The 26,060-nt window shown below is 41.8% G+C and overlaps 1 protein-coding gene across 4 annotated transcripts in view; it reads left to right on the top strand.

Annotated features, from left to right (window-relative positions):
- Positions 1 to 26,060, top strand: part of cdc42bpb (CDC42 binding protein kinase beta (DMPK-like)) — a 67,575-nt gene that overhangs the window by 10,714 nt on the left and 30,801 nt on the right. For 2 of the 4 annotated variants that reach the window (XM_088324718.1, XM_088324720.1), the window contains exons 2-20: positions 650 to 741; positions 5,090 to 5,173; positions 5,242 to 5,337; positions 5,406 to 5,554; positions 10,415 to 10,508; positions 10,656 to 10,856; positions 11,143 to 11,391; positions 12,219 to 12,441; positions 14,777 to 14,884; positions 14,939 to 15,072; positions 16,087 to 16,329; positions 16,400 to 16,510; positions 19,103 to 19,347; positions 19,425 to 19,530; positions 19,607 to 19,731; positions 19,800 to 19,905; positions 21,084 to 21,235; positions 24,109 to 24,206; positions 24,291 to 24,370. In XM_088324718.1, the coding sequence (XP_088180844.1) occupies positions 650 to 741; positions 5,090 to 5,173; positions 5,242 to 5,337; positions 5,406 to 5,554; positions 10,415 to 10,508; positions 10,656 to 10,856; positions 11,143 to 11,391; positions 12,219 to 12,441; positions 14,777 to 14,884; positions 14,939 to 15,072; positions 16,087 to 16,329; positions 16,400 to 16,510; positions 19,103 to 19,347; positions 19,425 to 19,530; positions 19,607 to 19,731; positions 19,800 to 19,905; positions 21,084 to 21,235; positions 24,109 to 24,206; positions 24,291 to 24,370 (2,696 nt within the window). The remainder of the gene's footprint in view (positions 1 to 649; positions 742 to 5,089; positions 5,174 to 5,241; positions 5,338 to 5,405; positions 5,555 to 10,414; positions 10,509 to 10,655; positions 10,857 to 11,142; positions 11,392 to 12,218; positions 12,442 to 14,776; positions 14,885 to 14,938; positions 15,073 to 16,086; positions 16,330 to 16,399; positions 16,511 to 19,102; positions 19,348 to 19,424; positions 19,531 to 19,606; positions 19,732 to 19,799; positions 19,906 to 21,083; positions 21,236 to 24,108; positions 24,207 to 24,290; positions 24,371 to 26,060) is intronic. The other 2 variants (XM_088324719.1, XM_088324721.1) reach the window with 1 other exon arrangement.

Raw genomic sequence — 26,060 nt, 5'->3', positions numbered from 1 at the left:
ACTTTTTTTATTTCTTTGCTCTTTCTTCTCTTTCTCACTCTCTTTTGCTTTTTCACTATATCATTGTCTCCCTCTCCCTCCGCCTCTTGCTTGCTGTATTTCTCTTTCTCTCTTTCACTCGTTTCTCTATTTCTTTCCCTCTTGTTCTCTCTCCCCCTTTCTCTTGTTTGCTCTTTATCTCTTTATCTGTGTATTATTTGTAATTGCAACATCCATTGCAGCCTGGTCATCCTGAAAGGGGGATTACAACATGTGCGGTCCCTTCTCAAGGTTTCTTCATTTTCCTCATGTTGAGGTTTTTGAGGTTTTCCTTGCCCTCATGTTGGTTTCAGATCAGGGGAGGGTGTAATAGTCTGTGGTTTGCAATCATCTGTGGTCTGTGCAGCCCTTTGAGACTCTTTGTGATTAAGGGCTATACAAATAAAAATGACTCGACTTTACTTTTTTTCTTTCTCTTTATTTCCTTTCTTTCTCCCTCTCTTTCTTTTTCTGTCTTTATTCTACTGGTGTGGCCTCTGTGGGTTTCTCTATCTACCATGTGGACTAAAATGGGTTTGATGCCCATGAATTTGATTAATAGATGAGTTGTTGCACTGAGCAGTCTGTCAAAATTTTCTATATAATAAAAAATGCATGTGTGTGTTCCCAGTGAAACCCTTCACGTCGGCCGTCAAAGACCTTCGCCTGCACCGGGATGACTTTGAGATGTTGAAGGTGATTGGAAGAGGAGCTTTCGGCGAGGTAAGGCGTCCTGTTTTGGACTTTTCTCGTCAAGACATTTTCTCCCTGTGCGAGCGTGCGCGCTTCCTGAGCCTTTCCAGTGCATTTCCTGTTTGCACCCGGCAGCTTCCGGTCTCCGCGCTTCCAGTTTAGGACGCGCCCGACATTCCGCAAACAAACAAACGAACAAAGCGCCGAGCGGCCGTGAGAGCGACGCCCGGGTTTGTACCTTCAGCGCATACCTTTGAGCGGGTGCGCCGCCGCACCTTTAGCTCGCCTCGGGGCCATCGACACACCCTCGGTGCAATGCATCGTGGGTACTTAAGCCACGGAGGCGTGTCGCGCAAAACGCCGGAATGTTTTTTTTTTCGTCAAGCAGTTTTGAGCTGCAAATGGGTAGCAACACGACGAGATTCCTCCAAAATGAGGTCATGTCAATTTGAGGGCTTAAGTGGTTGGTTGTTTATACTGTGCAACATTTTTTGTAGGGATGATTATCGAGTTGACAACGACAAAATATGCCATCAGTCATCAGCCTGATCGCATAAATAGACCCGGTAATTAGTCACTTGGAACCACGCTGTAATATTCAATCAGCCGACACTAATTGTTAAAAAAAATTCTAAGCATTTATGATCCTCATGAAAATATATTTTATAAAAGCAGTATCACAACTTGGTTGTGTCTCCTCTCTACCTCTTCGCAATGTGCACAGGCAGGCTCAGGATGTGTGCAGCATTCTTATGGGCTATCTATTTTTTTGTTATTTTAATGTCCACACACAGACACACACACACAATTTTAACCCCAAATGGTACATTTCCTCCCAATTTTTTCATGCCCCGTGTAATGAAAATAAAAAAGTACTTTAATGACAGTTTAAATCACAGACCAGACTACAATTGTAATTTGTTTTGTGCCCTCAAAATGTTTTACAATTAAGTTGTTTTTTTCCACCTGAAATATGTTACTTCATTGAAAAAATAAATCCTGACCTAAACTATCGTAAAATTTGGCCTATAAGGCGCACCTGATTAAAAGCCGCACACAGTACATTTTTAAAAGATAAAACACTTTGTCAGGGATGTGATTTTTCCGACTATAGTCGGAATTCCGACTTTTTCACTTTCACTTTTTCCATAGTTTACGTATTTTAAGTTTAAGATAGTATGAATACTTCACTTATTGATTCTTAAAGCGTACTTTTATTTTCAAATCACTTGAGTCGGGGCAACATTTCCTCATACAATGTCGGGGTGACACGGAATTCACTATACCGAAATTTGATTGGGCTCGAATGTGTCCATCTCTCTCTAATCCAATGCGATTTCAGTTCTTTGTCCTTAATGCTGCTAGCCAATGTTGGCCTTCGGATATATTACGTCCTGCTAAACGTACTAGCTTGTTAGCATTATTAGCCGCTAAGACATCGTCGAGATTGGAAGAAGTCTGCCATCTAACAATTCAAAAGAAAGGACCTTGCAGTATTTACAAAAAAATCAGGTTTGTGGGCAAATTATTTTGTTATTTGAATCTTCTAAAGATGTTACTTAAATTATTAATTCAAGCATGGTTTTGGACAAATAAATTGCTTAAAACCCAGGAGCTTCAGGGGGGCTTCGCCGCCCTGCGCCGCCCCTGACTATAAGCCGCATGTGCCCACATTGAAACATGATATATTTACCAAGAAGGACAGTACACAGAAAGTTTTAATAATATACAGATGGTTTTTTTTGTTATTAGTGTCAATAAATTTGTTCAAACCAAAAAACCTTAACGTTCTGACAGCCTGCCAATGGGCCGCCGGACTTTTAATAAACAGAAACGTGTCCATACGATGTCACCAGTCACTTTAATACGTCATGCCACATATCATTGAAAAGCTTAAGCTATTGGGGTTAAATATACATCACGATACCCGAAAACTATAAAGCCGAGGCGACTCACCATTTTGTGCCCTGGCCGTCTTCAACTTCTTTGAATGTCCGCCAAAAGGAATTTGTTACATCAAGGACAATCCACAGAAACCAACTGTGTAAAATATTGACTCCAAAATACACGATAATGCCGACAGATGAATAGAAATCCGCCTAAAAGTATGTCTGCTCTGTTGATTCTTGAAATTAGTTAGTTTCGCCGCATTATTTCTGTTTACAAATAAACAGACTTGTAAAATGATTCCCAATATGGTAGTTAGCCCTTCCTTTCCTTTGAATGGAACCCTTTTCCATGATGTTCTGTTCATACTAGTTTTATTCATGCACAACGCGAGAAGTTACATTAAACTTCTGTCTTCCTCTACACAGATTTCACTCTTACCTACTGCTCAGACACCCCTGGTGGCGGTTCGAAAAAATGCATAAATTAACCGCATCATTGCATAAGCCGCAGAATGGAAAGCTTGGGAAAAATGTCGCGACTTATAGTCCGAATTTTACGCAAGTTTCTTCAACACATCTAACTGTCCCTTTATTTTGGTCTCCTACTGCTAAAAGTGATAAAGGCCTTTATTTTCTAAAATAACAACCTATCATGTTATAACTACGTTGTTATAATTACAACCTTTTAATAAAATGGTATCTAGCAGGCTTAAAAAAGGCTCGGTCAACCACTAAAATACCTGCCTTGTATAAGGGCACTGACTGAATTACATTAATTATAGGCTAATTTAAAAGAGAATGCCTTGTTTGAGTTGATGAATCAGGCGATAATGTCGAACAAAGTATGGAATCAAAAACCCAAGAATGTTCCTAGGTTGGTCTCCATAGCAAAAGAATAGAATTTACTTTTATTGTCATTCTTTGTAACCATGCACACAGAACGAAATGTCGATACACCTGACCCGTACAGTTAAACTGTAGCGAGCCAACTGCTGTGTTGGGAGTCATTAGGTGACCAAACCCCCCAATTCTAACCCTTAATGCCGAGCGCCAAGCAGGGAGGCAATGAGTACCAATGTTGTAAGTCTCAGGTATGACTCGGCCGAGGTTTGAACCAGCGACCTCCCAGTCTCGGAGCGGGCGCCCTACCATCTAGGCTACCAAGCTGGTGAAAAATGAAATGATCTACATTTATATAGCGCTTTTCAAGTCAAGACTTCCCAAAGCGCTTTACAGTGTGCTTCACATTTCCCAATAGCGGCCGTGCAGCCATGTAAGGATATCCTGCTTATTGGGGGCATTAGGGGTTCAGTGTCTTACCCTAGGACACTTCGACATACCTCCTAAGCCACTGCCGCTATTCGGCACAAGCACAGCTTGAGCAGTTGGCGTTCGCCTTGCTAGCATCAATAATAAAGCCATTAGCTGCTGCTTTTGTGGTTAACGTCTCCAACTCGGACGCTATCAAACACAAGAGTAGCAGTTGGTGGTGTTGTTGCTGGCAGTATTATCATTTAGCATCATTAGCTAGCGTCGCTGATATTGGCAGTACAGTGGAACCTCGGTTCTCGACCATAATCCGTTCCAGAACCCTGTTCTAAAACCGATTTGTTCGATCACAGAAAATCGTTTTTCCCATTAAAAGTAATGTAAAATCGATTTAATCTGTTCCTACATCCTGATTCCTTACCATGAACGTAAACATGAGGCTAACCCAGGCTAATCGTACGTTCGCGTTAGCGTAATCTTCCGTACGAAAGATTACGCTAACATGAACGTGTACAACGAAAAAAATCAGGTCGTTTACATGTCATTTAGCGCCCGGGTCTCCACAAAAAGTGGTGAGCGGTTAAAGGATAAAGAAAAGAATTATGAATAGGATTTCTTACCTTTGTGAAGGTCTGCAGAAGCCATGCTCTATTCCCTCGAAAGAAGGGAAACTCGCGCACCGTCTTCATATTTTGCTATTATTTCTTTCTCAAATGCAATAGTTGTACGCATTACCCTTCTTTTTTCACCTGTAGCAACTTTGCTGCTTGTACCGACCTTCTTCGCAGGCATACTTAGGGGCTAAAACACTCCGTTCACCGATATCTAAAGCGAAAGCAAAAAGAAGTGCGCGCGCACGTCATAACAGTTCTTCACGAGGGGTGGGAGCAATCTACACTCGTACGCCGCTCAGCATCGCACCCTAGCGTACCGGCGTTCGAACTCCAATTTTTTGAACGAAAAGCAAGAATTTCTCAAAAATTTTGGTCGAGAACCGATTTGTTCGAACTGAGAGGCGTTCGAAAACCGAGGTTCCACTGTACCAAAGAGGCTAGCTAGCATCAGTGGCTAGCATAACCAACGCAGTCATGTTCTTTATCGTCATTGATCTCAATGTAGCGAACATTGTTTACGATGAGATTAGACATTAGACTCCGCTCGTTCTTGATCATCACTGAAATAGCACAACTAGGAAGTTAAAACATGTCATCCTCCTTCAGGTGGCCGTGGTGAAGATGAAGCAAACGGAGCGGGTGTACGCCATGAAGATCCTCAACAAGTGGGAGATGCTAAAGCGGGCCGAGGTAACGCGGTTTTTGCTTGAATGTTCCGCCAGCCGGCGCCTGACGCGTGCATGCCCACATATGCGCAGACGGCGTGTTTCCGCGAAGAGCGCGAGGTTCTCGTGAGAGGAGACAGCCAGTGGATCACTACGCTGCACTTTGCCTTCCAGGATGACAACTACCTTGTCAGTACACGCTGTTCCTCTATTTTACTTCTGCTCGAATGTCGTATTAAAAGTACTGATTTGGGTAGTACCTGGTGATGGATTATTACGTGGGCGGAGACTTGCTGACGCTGCTCAGTAAGTTTGAGGACCGACTGCCGGAGGAAATGGCCAAGTTCTACGTGGCCGAGATGGTGCTCGCCGTGCACTCCATTCACCAGCAGCGCTACATTCACAGGTGAGGCGCGGGAACCGAAAATCGAAAGGTTTCCTAATCTCTACGTCAAGGGTGACCAATTTTTTGAAAGCTGAGAGCTACTTTTTTTGTTACTATTTCTATCTATCTATCTACCTTGGTCATATTCCTCAAGAGGGGTGACCGACAGCATGACACACACATACAATAACAAAGAAAATAAAAGGGAAATAAATAGAAAAAAAAAACACACAAAAAAATGTTTGGACCATGGCCAACCCAATTGCCCAAACACCCAAACAAGTTAGGCACCTCGGCACCCAAGTCGGTCACGCTTTCGTCCCTCCAGATGAGTATTTTGTTACTTATTAGCAATAAGAAGTTAGATTTCAAGTTATACAATAACCACTTATTATGTTATTACCCCGTTATTACTATGTTTTTACCTAGTTGTAAAGGTAAGATCGGGCCAAAAAAAACCTGGTCCGAGGGTATTAAAGCCCGAACCAGCCCGAACTCGCCAGATTAACCTGATTTAAGCGACTGAGCCTGACAAAAATCCGAATTTTCACATTTTATTTGGGGGGGGAAGTGTGACTTTTGCCGCCCCTGTCAACACACTTGCGCGCACCCACATGTACACTACCTTGACTACCTCAAAAACGTGATATTTACCGTTCCCAACTACGAACCGCTTGTCGGAGACTGCAAAAATGATCTTTCCTTTGTAGTCAGCGTTGCGTGCATGCTGTGCAAATCCGACACGAAGAAAAAGAATCCTAAAACACATGACTTGGATAAACAAAACAAAAAAATCAGCGAGAGAGAGAGGCCTGGCCTGGCCCAATTTCACGATTCAAGTCAAGTCAAGTCACATTTATTTATATAGCCCTTAATCACCAAAATGTCTCAAAGGACTGCACAGGATTACAATTACAAAATTGCACAATTACCTGATCTTAAACCAGCATGCGGGCAAGGAACAACTCAAAAACCTCAGTGTGAGGAGAAAAGAGAAACCTTGAGAAAGGACCTCACATGAGGTAATCCCCCTTCCCGGATTGACCAGGGTGAATCACAATTAGCATTACTGTACACAGAATAGTAAAAACTAGGTAAGATGTTGAAAATGTCCGGAAAGTGCAGGACAGCAACGACGCCCCCAGCCTGTAAACTAGTCCAGAAAGTCTATGACGGCCACGACGCAGCTTCCCATCTCTGCCAGCTGGTCCATGCAGGCGTTCACATGCTTCAGGTCAGACGCTGGTCCGCTGACTCATCTCAAATCGTCCTTCTCCTTCGTATCAGCCAGGCGGGCAGTCGGAAAAAGACAAGACAATACAGAATATGAGGTGGGCATCAATCATAAGCTTTGGAATAGAAGTGTGTCTTAAGCCTCGATTTAAAAACTTCCGTTGAGGTTGCAGATCTTATCTCCGAAGGCTGGGCGTTCCATAACACCGGGGCCCGGATGGAGAACGCTCTCGAGCCTGCAGACTTCTTGGCTCTCGGAGTCACAAGTAGACCGGCATTTTCCGAGCGCAGACTCCGTGCAGGAACATAGGGGGAAATCAAATCGAGAGATAAGAGGGTGCAAGCCCATGCAAACATTTATATGTTAATAAGAGAACCTTAAAGTCGCATCTTAAGTGGACTGGGAGCCAGTGCAAGTTGGCCAATACAGGTGTAATATGCTCAAAACTTTTGGTCTTAGTCAAAAGTCTAGCTGCCGCATTCTGAACCAGCTGCAAACTTTTAATGCTAGACATCGGGAGAACAGAAAGCAATACATTACAGTAATCAAGCCGAGAAGTCACACACAATTGAAATTTTATGATGGAACCTGGGCCGAAATCGGAGATCTTACCTCTACCTGGTTCTAATTATCACAAGTAGGGTTTAAATAGATATGAAGTCCAGAAATTAGCACTCAGGACTGCATATATACTTGCACACAATGTATTTTACCTATTTTATCCTTTACCTTTTTACATAATAATAATAATACATTGTGTTTCGAAGTGCCTTTCAGGCCACCCAAGGTCACTGTACATATGGTAGGACACAATAATAAAGCAAGAGTAAAACAAGCTAGTAATAGATAGCAAATAAAACACATTAGAGTTAAAAGAGGCGGTATGTGAGGCAGATGGTCAAGAAAAGGCAAGTCTGAAGAGGTGATGGAGCGCCGGTGGAAATAGGCTGACCTGGTGATGTTATTTATATGAGAGTAAAAGGAGAGTGTTTTGTCCGAGACGGCAAAAATGAGCGTGCATAATGTGCAGATGCTCCACGAAGAAAAAGAATCCTAGAACACATGACGTAGAACAACATCTTTACATTTTTTTTGTACCTTTATTTATAACACTGCCACTATTGCTGCAGCTTGGAACATTTTACTGTATGTTGTGTCTTATATGTCAGTTGTTTTACTTTAGTATTAGCCGAAAGGTCACTTTGGCGGCATTGGCTTAGGAGGTAAAGCACTCGTCTTGGGATCAAGAAGTCGCAGGTTCGATTCCCGACGCCTCTGTGTTATATGTCGAAGTGTCCTTGGGCTAGACACTAAATCCCTAATGCCCCGATAGCAGGTTCTTGCCTTGAGACCATTTACATTTACTTGCACTTTTATTGAGTTATCTATCTGCACATGGGAGAGTGGGAAAGGAAATTTCGATTCCTTGTATTTGCATGTTCCCCCCGTGCTTGCGTTAGGTTTCTTCCGGGCACTCCGGTTTCCTGCGACACTGCAAAAAACATGCATTTCAGGTTAATTGGCCGGTCAAAATTGTCCCTAGGTGTGAATGAGCGAGCGAATTGTCTGTCCCTGTGTGCCCTGCGACTAGCTCGCTACCAGTTCAGAGTGTCCCCTGCCCACTGCCCGGAGATGGCTGGGATGGGCTCCAGCACCCCCGCAACCCTACTGAGGATAAGCGGTGCAGATAATGGATGGATGGATGGTAAGGCGCCCGCTTTGAGACTGGGAGGTCGGTGGTTCGCGCCCCGGCCGAGTCATTCCTAAGACTTAAAAAGTGGTCGGCGGCGCCCTCTGTTGGCTGCGGCTGCATCGGCTCGCTACAACGGGTCAGGTGCAATCGACATTTCGTTCTGTGTACATTGTTACACAGAATGACAAAACAAGGAAATTATTATTATTATTATTATTATTATTATGTTAGGCACATCTGAGAAAATGACAAATTCATTCACTTTGACTTTGAATAAACTCAGTAGACTACTTAAACAGGGCAGTACGGCGGGGCAGTGGTTAGCGCGTGTGCAGCACAGTTCTGAGGTCATGAGATCGAACCTGCTAGGTGGAGTTTGAATGTTCTCCCCGTGCTTGCATGGGTTTCCTCCGGGCACTCCGGTTTCCTCCCACATTCTAAAAACGTGCATGTCAGGCTAATTGACCAGTTCGATATGTCCTTAGGTGTGAATGAGCGAGCGAATTGTCTGTCCCTGTGTGCTCTGCGACTTGCTGGCAACCAGTTCAGGGTGTCCCCTGCCCACTGCCCGGAGATGGCTGGGATGGGCTCCAGCACCCCCGCGACCCTACTGAGGATAAGCGGTGCAGATAACGGATGGATACATGGACTACTTAAACATCTGCCTTGTATAAGGGCACTAAGTGATTTGCATTAATTTTAGGCTAATTTAAAAAAAAATTGGGAAGAATGGATCATGTAGTTAATGGCACCTATTGTTTCTCGGTCAAGTCTTAAATCAAATTTCCTATAAAACTGGATCCATCTCTAGTGAGCTATTTTCACAACACATCTACGGGCTTCCCAGGTATTCTTAGGGGGCTACTTGGTACCGCGGGCTACATACAAATCCTCGGGCTTTGAATTTGGCCCGCTGAACGAAAAGTATTACAAATGAAAAAATGGTTTTGGTTTTGGACCCACTTTTGTCCTCAATGTCCCTTCTTGGCACCCTTCCTCCATAAAGAATGTTTCCATAACATACATAGTATACATTCTAGTAACTTGAATGTTATTCTTGATTTATTTATTTTCGATTGTGAATTTTTCCATTTAATCCGATTACCCGGAATCACGCCTAATACTTTTCTATGATGATGAGTACATTTCAAAAATTGTCTCACGTGCTGTAAAAATTGATCCAAATCTCACAACCATGTACTGCCTGAAGATGCCTGGGATGGGCTCCAGCACCCCCGTGACAGTTTTGAGGAAAACTTGCGCAGAAAATGGATGGATGAATGGACGTTCAGATTTTGAAGTAGTTGACACTTGGTGAATTCTTGCTAATAACTAGTTTTTGGGGGAGAATGGCAATAATATGTTATGCTGGAAGCATTGCATTAGACAGGAAAAACAGAGACTTATGAATACAGCCCAGAAAATCATTGGGCTGCTATTTGCCCAGTCTGGTGGACATTACAGACTCGATAAGGCAGCATTCAACAACATTATAATCAACTCCTCTGACCTGCTACCCTCTCGTAGATGCTGCAGGCCCTTTAACCCTGGAACACCACTTTTTATTTGGAAAACGGTGAACCCTGGAGGATCCAGGGTTCAAAGAAGGACTAGCAGGGGCATCACAACCCTAAACAAGTGCACAAGACTGAAAAAAAATATTTTCGCGATGGAATTATGATGCTGCTAAATGTTATTACACTAATTTTCATTGCACTGTTAATTTTGATGCACTAACAAATTGGGCAAGTCTCCAAACACACTACCTAGAAAACGGTTTTGCCTATATAACCTGACATGCTTTTTAGCTTGCTTTTTAAGTCTTTTATGTTTTTATTCTGGAGTGCCATGTATATTCTCATTGTAAACATCGTTCACTACGTTCTAATCATTGATAATAAAGACCATTCTAATTCTAGATACTAGTAACTGAATTTTGAATTTAAAATTTTAGGGACATTAAACCTGACAACATCCTGCTGGACGTCAATGGCCACATCCGTCTGGCCGATTTCGGGTCTTGTCTGCGTATGCTGGAGGATGGCACGGTAAAGCTCGCTCACCCTCACATCCTTTTATACGGCAGTGTTTCTCAAATAGAGAGGTTTTCTTCTTCCTGCGGAGGCAAGACGGAAAATAACTAAGAAGCACTGTTATGAGGCAGGCTGTGAGTGCACACATTGTCCTGTGCGCAGGTGCAGTCGTCCGTGGCTGTGGGGACCCCGGACTACATTTCCCCCGAGATCCTGCAGGCCATGGAGGACGGGATGGGCCGCTACGGTCCCGAGTGCGACTGGTGGTCCCTGGGCGTGTGCGTCTACGAGATGCTTTACGGCGAGACGCCTTTTTACGCCGAGTCTCTGGTGGAAACTTATGGCAAAATCATGAACCACGAGGTCAGTGGAAACTGAGCAAGCAATGCCCGATCTTCCCCCGTCTGCTTTAGGTTCCGGTCCCCGGGCCCATGTCCTCATTTCTTTCTCGTGTCCTCTTTTCTAAATATGAATCGCCCTGTGAGGGTGCCAGCGTCCTCCATTTTGTGTCTTTTGCCTCCACGGCCCAATAAAAGACTACAATCTGAAATTGCGCAACGCTTTGAAGTTGACCGCGTCGTAAAAGCAGGGACTGTAAAACCATTCAAGCCCTTGACCATGTCTGTGTTTTTTTTTTTTTTTTACAAAGGATCGTTTTCAGTTCCCGGCCCACGTGGGCGACGTGTCGGACGCGGCCAAAGACCTGATCCAGCGGCTGCTGTGCTCCCGGGAGCGCCGCCTGGGCTCGAATGGCATCTCCGATTTCAAGACGCACCCTTTCTTCAGCGGCATCGACTGGGACAACATCCGCTCGGCCGAGGCACCCTACATCCCCGACGTTTCCTCCCCGACCGACACCTCCAACTTTGACGTGGACGACGACGTCCTCAAGAACCCGGTGAGGAACACTGACGTCAGCCGTTCTGTACAGTGGATGAAGTAGATGTGTCAGGTTTTGCACATCTGTTAGGTGCAAGGTTCATACGGTGCTTGAAACATTTTCAAATGCTTGAATTTTAGTGTTTTCAATGATTGTAAAGTGCTTGAATCTTGAGTGATGTGCTTGTAAATGCTTGAAATTGATGCCATGTTTCACTACAAGTCTGCTTAAAAATGATACAGACACTGGTCGATGGTGGCTTCGCTTTGCTATTGCATTTCTTCATCTCTCTTGATTAACGGCAGCTGACCTTAATTTGTATGGCATTGTCACATGAGGCGTCATCACAGGTGCATGCTACACCTAAACAGGGCCCTATGAAATGTGTAGTGGTGCAAGGATTATGTATACATTATGGACACTTTTGATGGGCTATTCAAAAAAATGGAGTAGCTTTTCCCAGTGGTAGATTGTAATGGGAAAAACTTACTGCAACTGAAAATGTAAGCTACATAATACTGTAATTTATACCCAACACCTATATGGGAAGAGATTTGCCTAATACACCAATATATTCACAAATTACTCAAGATCTAAAAACCATGTCCTGATAAATGCACACACAAGATTAAAAATATGTAAATCGCAGATATATTGGTACCAGATTTTATCTTTAATGGTACTGGAGAAATTGGAAATTGGGTTTGAAAGTCCTTATAAAGTGCTTGAATTTGGCCATGAAAAGGTGTAAAAAGCCTGTCGATAATCAAATGTTTTCGTATGGTAAGAAAAAAAAAGGAAAAATGCTAACATGCTAATGTTTTCTCGCCATGTGGCTTCCTTAGGACATCAGCCCGCCGATGTCCCACAGTGGCTTCACCGGGCAACACTTCCCTTTTGTGGGCTTCACCTACACCACCGACAGCTCCTTTTCGGACCGCGCACGTGGAACCCTGCGAGAGGCGGGAATTGGGCAGGACGCGGGCGCGAGTCGCGACGTGGAGGCCTTCGAAAGGCGGATCCGTAGTCTGGAGCAGGAGAAGCAAGAGCTGAACCGCAAACTCCAAGGTGACACGGGGCATCATATTTTCATTACTGTATTTACTGCACTATAAGGCGCACCAAATTATAAGGCGCATGCAATTGAGACTACAGTGAGAGCTACTGTGTTTATTTGTGTATTTACTCATAGTGCATTCTGATAGGTTAAACAGTCTCTCTCTACGTGTCAATAACCTCTCGGTTTAATATGTACAGTAATCCCTTGTTTTTCCCAGGGGTTACATTCCCAAAAGGTCCTGCTATATTCAAAACCTTAGGAATACAAACCTTTATATCCATTAAAACTAAAGAACAAACCCAATTTACAGGCTCAAGTCTTTGTTTAACTGTACTTTATAAACGTTTTTTTACAAATAACTTTATACTGTCTAATTTCAATTTTCACAATAATCTCGCTGCTTTATTGAACAACTGTATTAAGGTCACAATCTACTCTACTAATGATATGGTTTCGCCATCATGTGGACATTTTGGAAAACAATTTACTTGCCGGCAACCCAAAAGTTGAAAAAGCAATTTTGGACAAAAAGAACAAAACAAAAATATGTCCGGAGCCAGAATAAATTAAAAGCCTTATATAAGGCTTTAAGGAAGAAAATACACACCATATCTATTTATAATAATTCTCAAACATCAAGAATGTGTTCTGTTTGCCTTTTTATGGCAGCCATATATTTTTCCATTATCAAACATTTTTCAAAAAGCGCCAAGGAGCCACTAGGGAGCCCCAAAGAACTTGCAAGTTTAGCAGGTGGAGAAGTCCAACTTTATTGGCGATAGAAAGCATTTTCCTCTGAATTTTGGTGCTTTTTTGGGTCCAAAGTGTGTTATTGACATTAAGGCTTGTAGAGAAACTTGGAAGTTGAAAAAGATTTGCACATACATGATGAACAGTTGGTACGTCAAGTGTTTTTTTTAATGTTTGTGTACAACTCAGACCGCAACATCATTGATCCACAAGTAGAAACGGGCAGAAAAGTGGAGGAGAGACTATCTAGCCAATCAGAATATAGAACTTAATGCAAAATGAAAATTAGCAAAGTAGCGAACACGTGATAATATGGCAAGGGATTACTGTCTCTGTACATAAAAGAGCTATAAGAGAGTATAGTATAGTATTGTAATGTTTTCTATTTCTTTCTATTTCCTGTTTCTGTCTTTCAACATTTTTATGCACAAGTCAAGAGGTTGGAGAGAAAACACTACCTAAATCTGAGACTGAGAGTCGAAATAGTGTGATAATGAGATAAGCTCTAATGCTGTTTAGTATATCATCTGCACCACTGGTGGTCTTGTACAAGATTGTCTGTGCCCTCACCACCACGACACAGGTTCAAATTCTGTTGCATACAATGTACTGCAATTTGGTCCAATGTTGATTATCAATTGATCAATCACTGGTCAAATACAGAAGCATACAGTAAAATTTAGTGTAGGACACACTCTAGTAAATACTGTTTGCATTTCCAATGTCATCAACCGAATCATGTGGTACATAATGATAGATAGATAGATACTTTATTCATCCCTGTAGGGAAATTAACACTTCCAGCAGTCTCCTTTGTTGATTATTAACAGATTAAGAGGATGCCCTCGGGGTGCTTTGTTGTAGTTTAGCCACAGCGGAGTAGATGACGTCACACGCTAGTCCAAAAGTTCGACGTCCCTGCGGCAGATGGAAATCTTTGTGCCCAGGGATACACCACCTTGTGTTAGCGAGTCCATCTCCTCTCCGCTTCCCGCAGGCTCTGGTAGCTCCGGGTAGCTCCACGTTGGCGTTCGGGATGCTAGACGTTAGCCACGTTTCCGTAAAACACAGCAAACTGCACTCCCTGTGCGCTTTGATGTTTTTCACCAGCACAGCTAATTCGTCGGTCTTATTTGGTAGATAGTTCACATTTACCAAGATTACGGACGGTACCGAAGACTTATAACGCCGCTAGCCGTTTAGCTAGCTCCGGCTCTTTATCCACGATAGGGCCCCCTCATCACGCTGGCACGAGAATTCGTCAGGGCAAGGAGTTGATTCCTCTAATAAACGCATTTTTGTGCGTTAAAAACCATAACAATAGGATAGAAAGTAATCAAAAGTGTAGTTGTCAAATGGGACGAAAAACACCGAAGATAGAAGCAGACACTTAAAACAAAAAATCACAAAAAGTGCGGCGCCGCTTTGATCTACATGCGCAACATATAAGGTGCACTTTTAAATTTCTGGACAATTTGGGGTTTTTACTTTTTAGATGCACCCTATAGTCCGTAAAATATGGTATATTCACGATGCCAGTACTGTCTAATTATAACATTTTCTGATTTAATGTCACCCCCCTACTGTGTGTAGAGTCCACGCAAGCCCTACAGGCCCCGTCCTCAGGAGGAACGCTAAGTCGGGACAAAGAGATCAAGAAGTTGAACGAGGAGATCGAGCGTCTGAAGAAAAAGTTGGAAGGTGAGAACAGTTTTTAAAGTTGTCATCACAACGTAACCACGCCTGCTCTGCCAGACTCTGATAGGCTGGAGCACCAACTGGAGGAGGCAGTCACCTTGCGGCAGGACTACGACAGCTCCGCCTCTAAGTTGAAGAGCTTGGAAAAGCAGGTGAAGACGCTGAAAATAGAGAAGGATGACGTCCACAACGTAAGTTTTTGCTTTTCGGTGAGTTTGAGAAGTAGGGCTGCGACTATTGACTATTTTAATAGTAGACTTGTCACCGACTATTGAAACGATTCGTCGAATAATCGGATAATCTTAAATTTAGCGTTACGCGTAAGGTTACAGACGCTGCCCTACTTACGAACGAGGTTCCGGACGATCGTTCGTAAGTTGAACTTGTTCACAAATTGCTTCAATGCTTTGTAGGTATAAGGTTTGTATAAGTATGTTTATGCCTTGTATAAGTTACCTGTATTGTTTTGTACTAAAAAATAAACATTTCGTAAAATAATATGCTCTTTAAAGATGAATAAAGTTGAGTTTAACTAACTTTTGGAAGAGGTGCTTCAAAATGTCCTCCGTAGTAAAAAGTGACCGAAAAAAGCATTTCGACCATTTTCTCAACCGTATCAAGCTTTCTTATTCCATTTTCATTTCAAAAGAAACTGCTCGCCTCTTCCTCACACCAACCATATTGAATGGATGCACGAGATATTAAACAATAAAAACGTAAAAGTTATGAGCGCGCTGGAGATTTAGTACACGTAGCACTGTATGTTTATTGGCTTGAACGTTACTTGAATCTTACCAAGTGAAGTCAGACTCCGGCGTGCTCTATAAATCTTAGTGCCTCACCGAGCTACTGCCATGATACCCAGTGTCTGCTTTACAAACTTTGCAAGTAGTCTTCTTATTTGCCTTGTTGAGGCTAAAATGCCTCCAAATTTGAGAGCTGTTGGTACGCATACTTGATTTTTACGCCACAATTTCTGTATGTTTATGTTGGCGCTCAAGACAGAGATGCTAATGCACGTAAGCAACTCTAATGTAAAAATCCCTCACTTTATCAGAAAAGCGTGGCTGGTGACAGTAGTCGACTTTTTTCCATGATCAATTTTTGTCGACAACATCGATTATTGGTTGCAGCCCTATTGATAAGTAGAACGTTTAGAAGCATTGCTAAAAGAAAAGCTAACATTTTTTGTGTTGTGCAAACAGCAAATGATGGATGCCATGGAGCGTCTGAGGACACAATCCAAAGAGCTGAAGGAGGCCAATTCCCAGAAGCGCTCGGCTATGCAGGAGTTCTCTGAGTTATCGGAAAAGATGGCCGAGCTGCGTTCTTCAAAGCAGCGTCTCTCTCGCCAGCTGAGGGACAAAGAAGAAGAGACTGATGCTCTCCTCCAGAAGATGGATGCCCTGCGACAGGACATCCGCAAGACTGAGAAAAACCGCAAAGAGGTGAGGGACTACCTAATGCGCCACTAGAGGGCATCGATAAGGGGACATCATTTGGAGTGTTTGTTTTCAGCTTGAGGCTCAGCTGGATGAAGTGACTGCAGAAGCTTCCAAGGAGAAAAAGCTGAAGGAGCACAGCGAAGTCTACGCCAAGCAGCTGGAGAACGAGCTGGAGCGCTATAAGGTTTGAAATGACAAGATTAACTTCAGTGAATGTGCAGGCGAGAAAAGTGCGTCATGATTGTCTCCAGTGGACAAATATTGAAAAGCAAAGATTGGAATTTAAAATTAAATTAATCATTTGATCTCTCTGAACAATTTGACTTGGTTTGCATGATTATCTGCAAAAGCTAGTTTCTAATGCATCTAGTAGCCACGTCTGACAGCAGCTGCACTCAAGACCTTGAAAAATAAATACCGTCAATTCCGGATTATAGAGCGCACCTGATTATAAGCCACACCCACCACATTTCTGGAGGAAAACCGATTTTGTACATACACAAAGCCGCACCTGTATATTAGTCGCATGCGTCCACATTGAAAAACCGCAACACAAACACGAAATTAACCCATTCCCGATACAGTCCAAAAAACACAGCCGGCAAAATGAACGGAAAACGATACCAGTACTTAACATTTAATGCAGACCTGCAGAGTCCAGGTGCCCGTTGAAAGTAATCCAAGGAAAAAAGTGTATATTTCCAAAGGTATGGGTGGGAAAATTATATATCCACTATTTTCGGCCGCGTCCACAAACACGTCTCACCTTTATTCCACTTCCCGTCAGCCCGCGTTTGCCCCGCCCCTTCTTTCTCATTTGCTCGTGCGAAATATCAGAATTAGTTTCTAAAATAAATACATTACAAAAATATACATTTGCAAATACATATTATACATGGTTTACAAAGAAAGACGGTACACCGAGAGAGTTTTCAAAGTTTTAATAATAATATTATAACTTTCATCCCAAACTGTGCCTTTGAGGGGTAGCAATTCTCTACTAGCAACACGCTCGCAACACAGTAGACAGCACTGTTAAAAAAACGAATCGAACCCGCAGTAAGCACGGTAAACCGTCCTCATCTTCCTCCTTTTATCTGATGTCATCAAAGTCGTCTTCCTTCAGTATGGGAAAGAGACTTTGTCATATAGACGTCGTCCCACGCTCCCTTATTCAAAAACATGCTAGCGTCACGCTCGCAAAGTAAAGTTTACGTGCGGTAGCTCTGTCTCCTTCTTTATCGGACTGCTCGATTGCGTTTAGCTTGAAAGTTGCGTCATGTGCCTTTCTTATTGTAATTTGCATGATGAGGATATGTCTACGCTAATTTAATTTGTGCACAAGCTAAGAAATTGCAGTCTTCCTCGGCACATATATTCCACCGGTCTAAATCTTAGCTTTTGTACTCGAGCGCCGCTGGCGGCCAATAGAAAAATTGCATAAATTGGCCGCATTACTGAATAAGCCGCAGGGTTGAAAGTTTGGGAAAGAAGTAGCGGCTTATAGTCCGGAATTTACGGTATCTATTTTGAAGCCAAACGTCATTGCACCAATTCTTCATTGCACCATTGTTCTGATGCCAGTCTCCAAGCAGTATATACATCTTTTTTACGTTTTTATCCTGTAGTACCATGTCTAATCTCATTGTAAACACTGTTCACTACATTGAGATCAATGACGATAAAGAACATGACTGCGTTGGTTATGCTAGCCACTGATGCTAGCTAGCCTCTTTGGTACTTACAATATCAGCGACGCTAGCTAATGATGCTAAATGCCAGCAACACCACCACCAACTGCTACTCTTGTGTTTGATAGCGTCCGAGTGGGAGACGTTAACCACTAAAGCAGCAGCTAATGGCTTTATTATTGATGTTAGCAAGGCAAACACCAACTGCTCAAGCTGTGCTTGTTCTGAATAATGGCTAAATTAGAGAGTCAAAACAATAAAGTCACGGCTAGTGGCTTTATCGTTGATGCTATCAAGGAGAACAAAATTATTGTGCTGGATAAGGGCCAAGTTGGAGACCCAAACCACCAAAGCTAGTTGATTCATCATCGATGCTAACAACGCAAATTGCCAAAGCATTTTTTGTGCTGGATAGCATCCTAGTTGGCAATGCTAACCACTAAAGCATCAGGTAGGGGCCTTATCATCGATGCTAGCAACGAGAACCCTCATCACGAAAGCAACTATGCTGGATAAGGGCCACGTTGGAGACGCTAACAACTAAAGCGGTGGCTAATGGCTTTATCATCGACGCTAGCAATGCCAACTGCTAAATCAGCACTTTTACTCGATAACAGCAGAGTTGGAGATGCTAACCGCTATCTCAATAACCAGTGGTTTCAAAAGCTATGCTAGCGAGTGAGGTTCGTCTTCCTGGTAGCCCCCAAGAGAGTCCTTAACAACCTAATACAATAATCCTTCACGATAATGCATTTTACGGTTTTGCTACTTCACAGATTTGCATTGTGTTCTGCATTCTGATTTGCTAAACCGTCTCCCCGCTTATTATTTGACAGTACTGTAGTTATTTGTTGTAATAAAATATAAAACGTTTATACTATAGTTTTATCGTTTAATTGTGTTTAATGAATAAAGTTTTTGTTTACCACTTGGAGAAGCTAATTAATACATATTGTTGCTTTAAACAAATATTGTAACTTTATTCCGCCATTTCTGTATGTTTGTTACCAAAGGATTTCTTATTTGCTTTCATAGTATAATGTAGTACCTAATTGTATAATAATTGTAATAATTGCTATTTTCAGTCTCAACAGGGACGTGGAGCAGCATCAGTTGGGGCAGAGTCTCAGCAGGAGCTGTCTCGGCTGAAGACGGAGCTGGATAAGAAGGTCCTGTTCTACGAGGAGGAGATGTTGAGGAAAGACTCTGCACACTCCTCCGAGATAAAGAATCTGCGGAAAGACTTGCGCGACTCCGAGAGTTTGCAGCAGGCCGCCAGCAAGGAGATCTTGCAGCTGAAGGACAAGCTGGACAAAGACAAGAGGGACAGGTGAGTCTCTGCTCACTCTGTACCGGAACCCGCCGTTCGCTGGAGCGGTATCACTGATGCACCGAGTCTTCGTGCAGGCAAGCGGAGATGGACGAAGCGGTCAGTGCTCTGAAAGACAAACACGAGCGGGAGAAGAACCTCTTGGTGGAAGAAAACCGAAAACTGCTGACGGAAACTGACAAGGTTGGCGACTCGCAGAAGCTCAGGTTGTGCGTTTGCGTACGTTTTAATCACAGTCTTCCTGGTCATGCTCTACCAGTTGTGCTCTTTCGTGGACAAGCTGACTGCTCAGAATCGTCAGCTGGAAGATGACCTCCAGGACGTGTCTTCCAAGAAGGAGAGTGTGTCTCACTGGGAAGCTCAAATCGCTGAGATCATTCAGTGGTGAGTGCGGGACAAAAAAACAGCGACGATAACAAGGGGGCGGCCTTTTACCTGCCGTGTTTCTTCAGGGTCAGCGACGAGAAAGACGCTCGCGGTTACCTCCAAGCTCTAGCTACCAAGATGACAGACGAGTTGGAGACACTCCGAAGCTCCAACCTGGGTAGCAAAACTATGGTATGTGATGCCTCAGAAAATCTCGGTTTTGATCAGTCAGTTGAAGCAGATACATCTCTATAAATTTATTTTTAGGGACATTGTGTGATGTTTGACCACTAGATGTCGCTGTGTAGTGTAAAGCAACCAAAAACAAGAGGAAGACATTTGTCAATCCCTCTAGGTGAAGCTCGTGTTTTCTAAAACAAATGCAAATTTCTTAACTACAATGATTTTTAAAAGGGAATATTTATATGATATTTAAAATATTTTTTGTTTATATTTTAAACCAAGGTGTTTTTTTTTTTTAGTGACATTTTTTTTACCACTAGAGGCGCTAACTATTACACACTGTCCCTAAAAAACATTATTATTTAAATAGAAAAGCTCTCAAGAACAATGAATTTATCCGTTTTCTACTCTTAAATTCCTACACACAATTTAGCAACCTGAGTATTCAATTTGTAACATTACCTTGATTAATTCGTCAGATTCGTTTTATTATGGTGATTAATTCGATTACCGTAAATTCCGGACCTCAAGTTGCTACTTTTATGTACATTTTAAAGACCATGGCTTTAAATACGGTGCGCCTTATTTGATTTCTTTTATGTGGCGGCATCAAGGAAAACGGCGAGCTGCTCTTTTCAACAACGTTAGCGCTCTAAAAGTAAAACACTCTGGTGATCTGTGGAAGCATTTAAAACACCCTTGGAGAGGAAAAGTTTTTCCAACTTTGTTTATATAGTACAAAACAGGAGCAAAATGGAGTTTGACAGTACTTTATAAAGTATTTACAATTTACCTGCGATATTTGTAATGTTTTCACCCGCAGGTTAAGTCCTCAATTTATACATACATACACTTTTTTTTCCGTAACTATGGCATTAATGTCAGGTCGCTGGAGTTTGCTTTAGTCGTCAAGGAACAATAACAAGTGAATGCAATTTAGTACATTACCGCAGAAATCACCAATGACAACAAAACAAAAAGACATGTCTGTGTTGCAATCTGGCACTATCCTCCACAGTGTGGTTTCCCTGGAGAAATGACGACGCCATCATTCACGTTTTAAGATTCGGTGCAGCTCATACATTGACAAAATTGAGTTTCGTTCTTAAATTTGAGCATGCCACTTTCGATAGGGTGCGCTCTGTAGAATTTAAGGCCAACCTTGACGGCATATCGGATGTATCCAGCAGGATCCCCTGTGGAAGGTGCGCCGCAGTCAGAAGTTGGACATGTCAGCCCGTCTGGAGCTTCAGTCCGCATTGGACGCCGAGATCCGAGCCAAGCAGACGGTCCATCAAGAACTGCGAAAGATCAAAGCCGCTAACATGGCGCTAGAGAGGTCAGAGCTCGTCCTTTGAGGTTTTCGCATTTCAGTGTTTCCCCTAGAATTTAGCGAAAACATGGTGGGTGGACAGTCTGGGGGGTTTAGGGGTATGGCCACCTCCTGTAAGAAAATTGAGTACATTTTAAATTTAAACGCATCAATCAGGTGCATTTTTAGACTGAATTCAGGAAGCTAGATTTATGATGAATGTGTGCCTTTGTAAACTACTGAATCCTCAATACACTTGTTATGAAAGGCAATGACACACCCACAAAGCATGTAATTGTGAAAATAAATCTGCTTGTTACACTAAAAATAACTTTTTTTTCTGATGCTATTGTTGTACTCCTTTAACATTTAGCATCAGCAGGTAAACAAACCAAATCCGCAATATGAGTTTCAAATTGAATTGAATGTAGTACACATATCGGTGATTTGGTAAATTACAGTATTGAATATAACAAAACCGCTGTGTTTGTGATTGCTGTCATGACATAATTTCGGTTCTTCTTTGATGGTTTATAGTAAGGGTGAATGATAACTGGGAATTTTGGTATTGGTTCATTCCAAGTAAATACATGTTAGTATCGATCGATACACATTTTTGTGACGCCCTTAATCTCGAAATGTCTGGAAGGACTGCACAGGTTACAATGACACCATCCCCTGATCTTAAACCAACATCCGGGCAAGGAAAAACTCAAAAACCTCAGCAGAAGGATAATAAGAAACCTTGAGAAGGGGCCTCACAGGTGGTAATCCCCCTTCCAGGATGACCAGGGTGGAATAGATATAGCATTCGGTAACAGTACACAAACATTGTGAACATCAATAAAAGTAAACAATAGGTAATATATTGAAATTTGTCCCAAAAGTCCATGACAGCAACGACGCAGCTTCCCATCTCTGCCGGCTGGTCGATGCAGGCGTTGGCATGCTTCAGGTCCAGACGCTGGTCCCCTGACTCATCTCGAAACAGTCCTTCTCCCTCAGTCGTCCAATTTTGTTGTTACAATATATCCCATGTTGTAACAATGACAATAAAGGCATATTCTATTCTATTCTATTTTATTCTATTTTATTCTATTCTATCACCACCAGCCAGGCAGTCTGAAAAAGACAGGAATGTCATGATCATTGACTATCTAAACCGTCCCCCTTGAGTTGGTTTATATCTACAATAAAGACAGCACAACGATTCTAGCCACTAAAAATGTTTCAATGTTTTTTATCAAAAATTACATTGCAAGCTTGAACTGTATACAAAAGTAATAGAAATATTTTCGGACCAAAGCCCAAATGGGCAAGACAAGATCGGTCTAACAAAGAAAACATTTTTTTTTCCATACAAGACTTGGTATTGTCATTTTCTATAGTTGAAAAAAAGTCCACGCTGTGCTTCATGTTTGCCTTTGTCATTTTCGCTTCTGGTAGGGATGGGCACACAGATTTGGCACTCTTTTCTTCCTGGCAGGCAGGATGCAGCAGCAGGACGGGTAGAAAGAGGTCCTCAAAGTGTGCCTGTTAGTTTCGACTCAGGCATAAATTTATAACAAGGAGGCTGAGTGAAAAAGAGAGAAGGGCTACGTGATCTGAATATAGAAGCGGCACAAATTCACACCATGGCATTTCGATCATGAGAAACCTAAAGGTTTTATTGTTTAACTTCGCAGTTGTCTATAGTAATAAACATTATTATATATTTTTTTTAAATACAAGTTTATGAGACTCTGGCGGGATCAATTATACCCCGGTGGCCCACCAGAATCATCCTATTTTATGGGAAACACTGGCCTCTTGTCGAGGCAAGATAACGGGAGCCTCTCAGTGTTCTCGTTTGCCTGCGTCCTAGACGCATCATTTTTGCTGGGGACCCATAGTCTCGAATCAGCGTGCGTCCCCGGGACGCAACTTTTTTTGCCCCAAAATTGTCATTATTAGCCGATTACTTTTTTTAACAAAGATTTACCGTATTCCAAACTTTTCGTCAGGCAGATCCGCCATTGTTGTTTTGGTCTCGTGGTTCGAGTTATCGTCTGCACGCCGAGCTCGGCCAACGAGATCTCGTTGCTTCGAGATTACATCATTGTTGTGGTGCTTGTTGTCGAGCGGAGGTTAGGTATGCCTCCGAAAAAACAGTATTAGGTGAAAATCAACACAAAATTGGTAATTTCTTCAGTGTCAGTCGTAAGTCGAAACATAATTCAGAAAGTGATAACAACGGCAATAATTCCGGCACAAAAAAAACGCAGAGAAATTCATACCCGTCAACCTGTACGTTTTTGCCGTACAAAGTACGTTTATTATGCATTTTAAGACGTGTACGACGTACAAGGAAAGCTGTACTGGGAAACGAAAATTTGTCAATTATGGGTACCATCCGGTATACACCGTCTATCACGAAACTGCAAATCAATCAAGTCAAACGCGTTCGAGTTGTGTAGTGAAAGGAAGTCAGTCTCTTTTTAGAGAACCGGCTTTTTTGGCTCAACTCATTAAAGAGAGCCGGCTCTTAAACGGCTCACTTGTTTTGATGATTGATATTACGAATTATGTTGTATAAAGAAGTTAAGAAAAAAAGGAAGTATAAATGGAGAAAATGAAAAGAAGACAGGTTTGTGGTTATCCCTTTAATCGGTATATTACCAACAATAATTTGATGCAGAAAATGAATTCATAATTTGATCATTAAAACTGAATGAATATATAGATTTATATGATATATTTGTCACTGATTTACGATTTCAACCTCGATAAGACTAAATTTTGAGGACCCATAGATCTCTGTTGGGACCCATACATTTTTGAGCATGCGAGTCCCCGGGACCCATCACTTTTCACAGGTAAAATGAACACTGTTCTCTTCCGTACTCAATGTGTGCGTGCAGCAAGCTGAAGGACTCAGAAGAGCGGGGCACTGAGATGGCGTCCCAGATCGAGAATCTGAAGAAGGAAATGGAGGACGGAAGATCCCGTACGGATAAAGGTGAGGCTGCCTGTTGACTCCTCAGAATGGAGCTAGCGTTAGCACCGTAGCTTAGATGTTGAAAAGCGTCGACTTTGTGCACAGCGCTGAACCTCCCAGACTTCCAGGACCCCATCTTTGAATACTTCAACACGTCACCACTGGCACCCGACCTGACTTTCAGAGTGAGTTTGTGCTTCTACACAGGGAGTGTCCTTTAATATGAAAGAAACGTTCACATAAGGTCACACAAACTGGGCCAGTCTCCAAGCAGTACCTTGACAATTTGTTTCCCTAATTAACCTGATATACTTTTGATCTTATTTTTCTCTTTACAGTCTTTATTACATGCTAATGCTGGAGTGTCACGTCTAATCTCATTGTAAACAATGTTCACTACGTTGTTACTAATGACAGTAAAGACAATTCTAATTTCTTATTTAAGTCGAAATGTATTGTACTTTGTGAGGATTTTGTATTTGAATTAATTGCATTTATTATAAAATAATTATTTTAAAATGGGCCTAAGATAAGAAAAGTCAACCTTCTTTTACAGGAAAATGATTTATAAGTTTTTTTTTTAATTTTATTTGACGAGAACTATTTTTAATATACTTTATTTGAGCAAGAAAATTACGATTTTACTATATGTTCTTCAATTCATCAAATAGGTCAGTGCCAATGACATTTATCAGCCATTTAAGTAAGCTGACAGTGAATATGGTAAAAGTATATTATTATTTTTGTAACAAATACTTTAAATGAGATTCCTCAAAGAAAAAAATCCTCCTGTTCATTTTTTGTCACTTGAAAACGCAAGTTAAAATATATTTAATGTAAAAATTGATAGGAAAAGTGCACAAATTTTAAGGTTAATTTTTTTAAATTATGCCTTGCAATGAAAATCCTAATCCTTTTTTCTTAAAAAACATTTTTTAGTTTTAATACATTTTACATCTGTTTGAAAAAAAATACTGTAAATCAGCAAAATTGTAAGATACTTTGCTGAATTTCCCATGTTATTAAAAAAAATCCTTTTTGAATTCTTTATTTTTACAATGATTGCTAAATGAATAAATAAATGTCATGTGTGATATATTTTCTTACCTTCTTAATTATTTGTATTGTCATTTTACAAGAGGAAAAGGTTGGAAAGGTAGTAATAAAAGAAAAGTCAAGATGCAAAAGCTCCTAATTGAAGTGAAAATGGCCATGGGACATGTTACCAAATATGAGCGGTGATGTATGTATATTTTTGACCCAGCAGATTCGATCACTTTTTCTGTTAACCCAAAAGAACCAAACCTCATGAATGTTTCAATCACTCTATCAGAGAAAAATCAGAGTCTTCACAAGTGTATGTAAACCTTTGACCACAACTGTATATTTTATTTTGCTAGCCATCCACAAGCTTCTGGCAAGCTTTTGGTTGAATCTTTGACCACTCCTCTTAACAGAATTGGTGCAATTCAGTTAAATGTGATGGCTATCTCACATGGATTTGTTTCTTCAGCACTGTCCACAAGTTCTCAAATAGGTTTTTGTCAGGACTTTGGCAAGGCCATTCTAAAACCTTAATTCTAGCCTGATTTAGCCATTTCATTACCACTTTTTGTGTTTGGGGTCCTTGTCCTGTTGGAACACCCAACTGCGCCCAAGACCCAATCTTTGGGCAGATGACTTTAGGTTATCTTGAAGAATTTGAAGGTAATCCTCCTTCTTCATTATCCCATTTACTCTCTGTAAAGCTCCAGTTCCATTGGCAGCAAAACAGCCCCACAGCATAATACTACCACTACCGTGCTTGACGGTAATTGTAGACATAACTGGAAAGTCAAAAGAGCCATGGCATTATAGATGTATGTAAACATTTGA

This window comes from Urocampus carinirostris, chromosome 20 (genome assembly GCF_059441175.1).
Source record: "Urocampus carinirostris isolate Australia breed hairy pipefish chromosome 20, RoL_Ucar_1.0, whole genome shotgun sequence".
Classification (NCBI taxonomy): domain Eukaryota; kingdom Metazoa; phylum Chordata; class Actinopteri; order Syngnathiformes; family Syngnathidae; genus Urocampus; species Urocampus carinirostris.
The sequence above is the reverse complement of the archived record's forward strand: the minus strand, read 5'-3'. Positions and strand labels throughout refer to the sequence as shown.